Here is a 1454-nt window from a genome sequence, read left to right on the forward strand (position 1 = left end):
ATTCCCATCACTCTGTTGTTGTGGGGCAGTGCTTTCTGCTGTCTGGCATTCATTCCCAAAACCTCCCCTCTCTCCTCTCTCTCTCACTCTCTCTCCTTCTTCTCTCTCCTTCTCTCCTCTCTCTCTCCCCTTCTCTCTATCTCTCTGTCCTCTCTCCCCCATCTCTCTCTCTCGTCTCTTTCTCCTTCTCCCTCTCTCTCTCCCCTCTATCTCCTTCTCTCCCTCTCTCTCTGTCTCTCTCTCTCTCTCTCTCTCCCCCCTCCCCTTCTCTCTCTCCCTCTCTCTTTGTCTCTCTCTCTCTCTGTCTCCCTCTCTCTCCCCTCCCTTTCATGCCAAGATGCCCCACCATACTTACCCTCTCTCAGGGAGCTTCACCCCGACATCTCCACCCCAGACACTGGAGGGGACTCCCCGACCTCCCTCCCCTCACAGTCAGGGGCGGCTACTTCTTCATGTTCGTTGTTGTTGCTGTTTATCTTCCCCTGGCCGTTGTCTCCCTCTGCTGTGTTGTTTTGAGCTGCGCACAGCTGTAAGGCTGGGACTGATCTCTTACCCCAACTTCTCTTCTTGTTTCCTCCTGCAGCGAACTCTGTGAAGTATCGGAAACCACGGCTGATGTACCCCACCGGGCACAGCAGCTCAAAGCTGGCTCTGAGGAGCAGGGCCCTCTACTTGGAATGTATTGCAGAGGGATTGTAAGTATCTGGCTGTTGGCAGATCCACCATAATCACCTCCTGGTTCTTTATCCTGCTCCCCCTCGATCGTCTCCCCCTCTGGTTCTTTATCCCGTTCCCTCTCGATCTGTTTCCCCGCTCTGGTTCTTTACCCCGTTCCCCTCGATCCGTATTCCCCTCTGGTTCTTTACCCCGTTCCCCCTAGATCCGTCTCCCCCTCTGGTTCTTTACCCCGATCCCCCTCGATCCGTCTCCCCCTCTGGTTCTTTACCCCGTTCCTCCTCGATCCGTCTCTCCCCCTCTGGTTCTTTACCCCGTTCCCCCTCGATCCCCCTCTGGTTTTCGGTGACTGCCACATCTCTGAGGGCCGTGTCGTGTCTGCTTTAGCCCGACTCCCACTGTACATTGGCAACGTTTGGATGGCGACCTCCCCCGGCACAGGATCAGCTATGAAAACTTCAACAAGACCCTGAAGATACGGGACGTAATTGAGGACGATGACGGGGAATATCGCTGTGTCGTCAGCAATGGTCAGGGCCGGGTCCAGCACACCTACCATGTATCTGTTGAGGGTAAGTCAGTGCCCTTCACTCTGTAACCATGTTACACAGGAACAGGAGGCCGTTCAGTTCCCCCCCTCCCCCTCGAGCCTGTTACACAGGAACAGGAGGCCGTTCAGTTCCCTTCCCTCCCCCTCGAGCCTGTTACACAGGAACAGGAGATCATTCTGTCCCCCCCTCCTCCTCCAGCCTGTTACACTGGAATAGGAGGCCATTCTG

At 55.6% G+C, this 1454-nt stretch overlaps 1 protein-coding gene across 1 annotated transcript in view; it reads left to right on the forward strand.

The window, feature by feature from the left end:
- The window catches only part of LOC109926012 (neural cell adhesion molecule L1-like), a 32142-nt gene that overhangs the window by 13178 nt on the left and 17510 nt on the right, over positions 1-1454 (forward strand). The window contains exons 8-9 of the mRNA XM_048619956.1: positions 584-695; positions 1063-1247. Of these exons, the coding sequence (XP_048475913.1) occupies positions 584-695; positions 1063-1247 (297 nt within the window). The remainder of the gene's footprint in view (positions 1-583; positions 696-1062; positions 1248-1454) is intronic.

This window comes from Rhincodon typus, chromosome 44, assembly GCF_021869965.1.
Source record: "Rhincodon typus isolate 14 chromosome 44, sRhiTyp1.1, whole genome shotgun sequence".
NCBI classification, from domain to species: Eukaryota; Metazoa; Chordata; class Chondrichthyes; order Orectolobiformes; family Rhincodontidae; genus Rhincodon; species Rhincodon typus.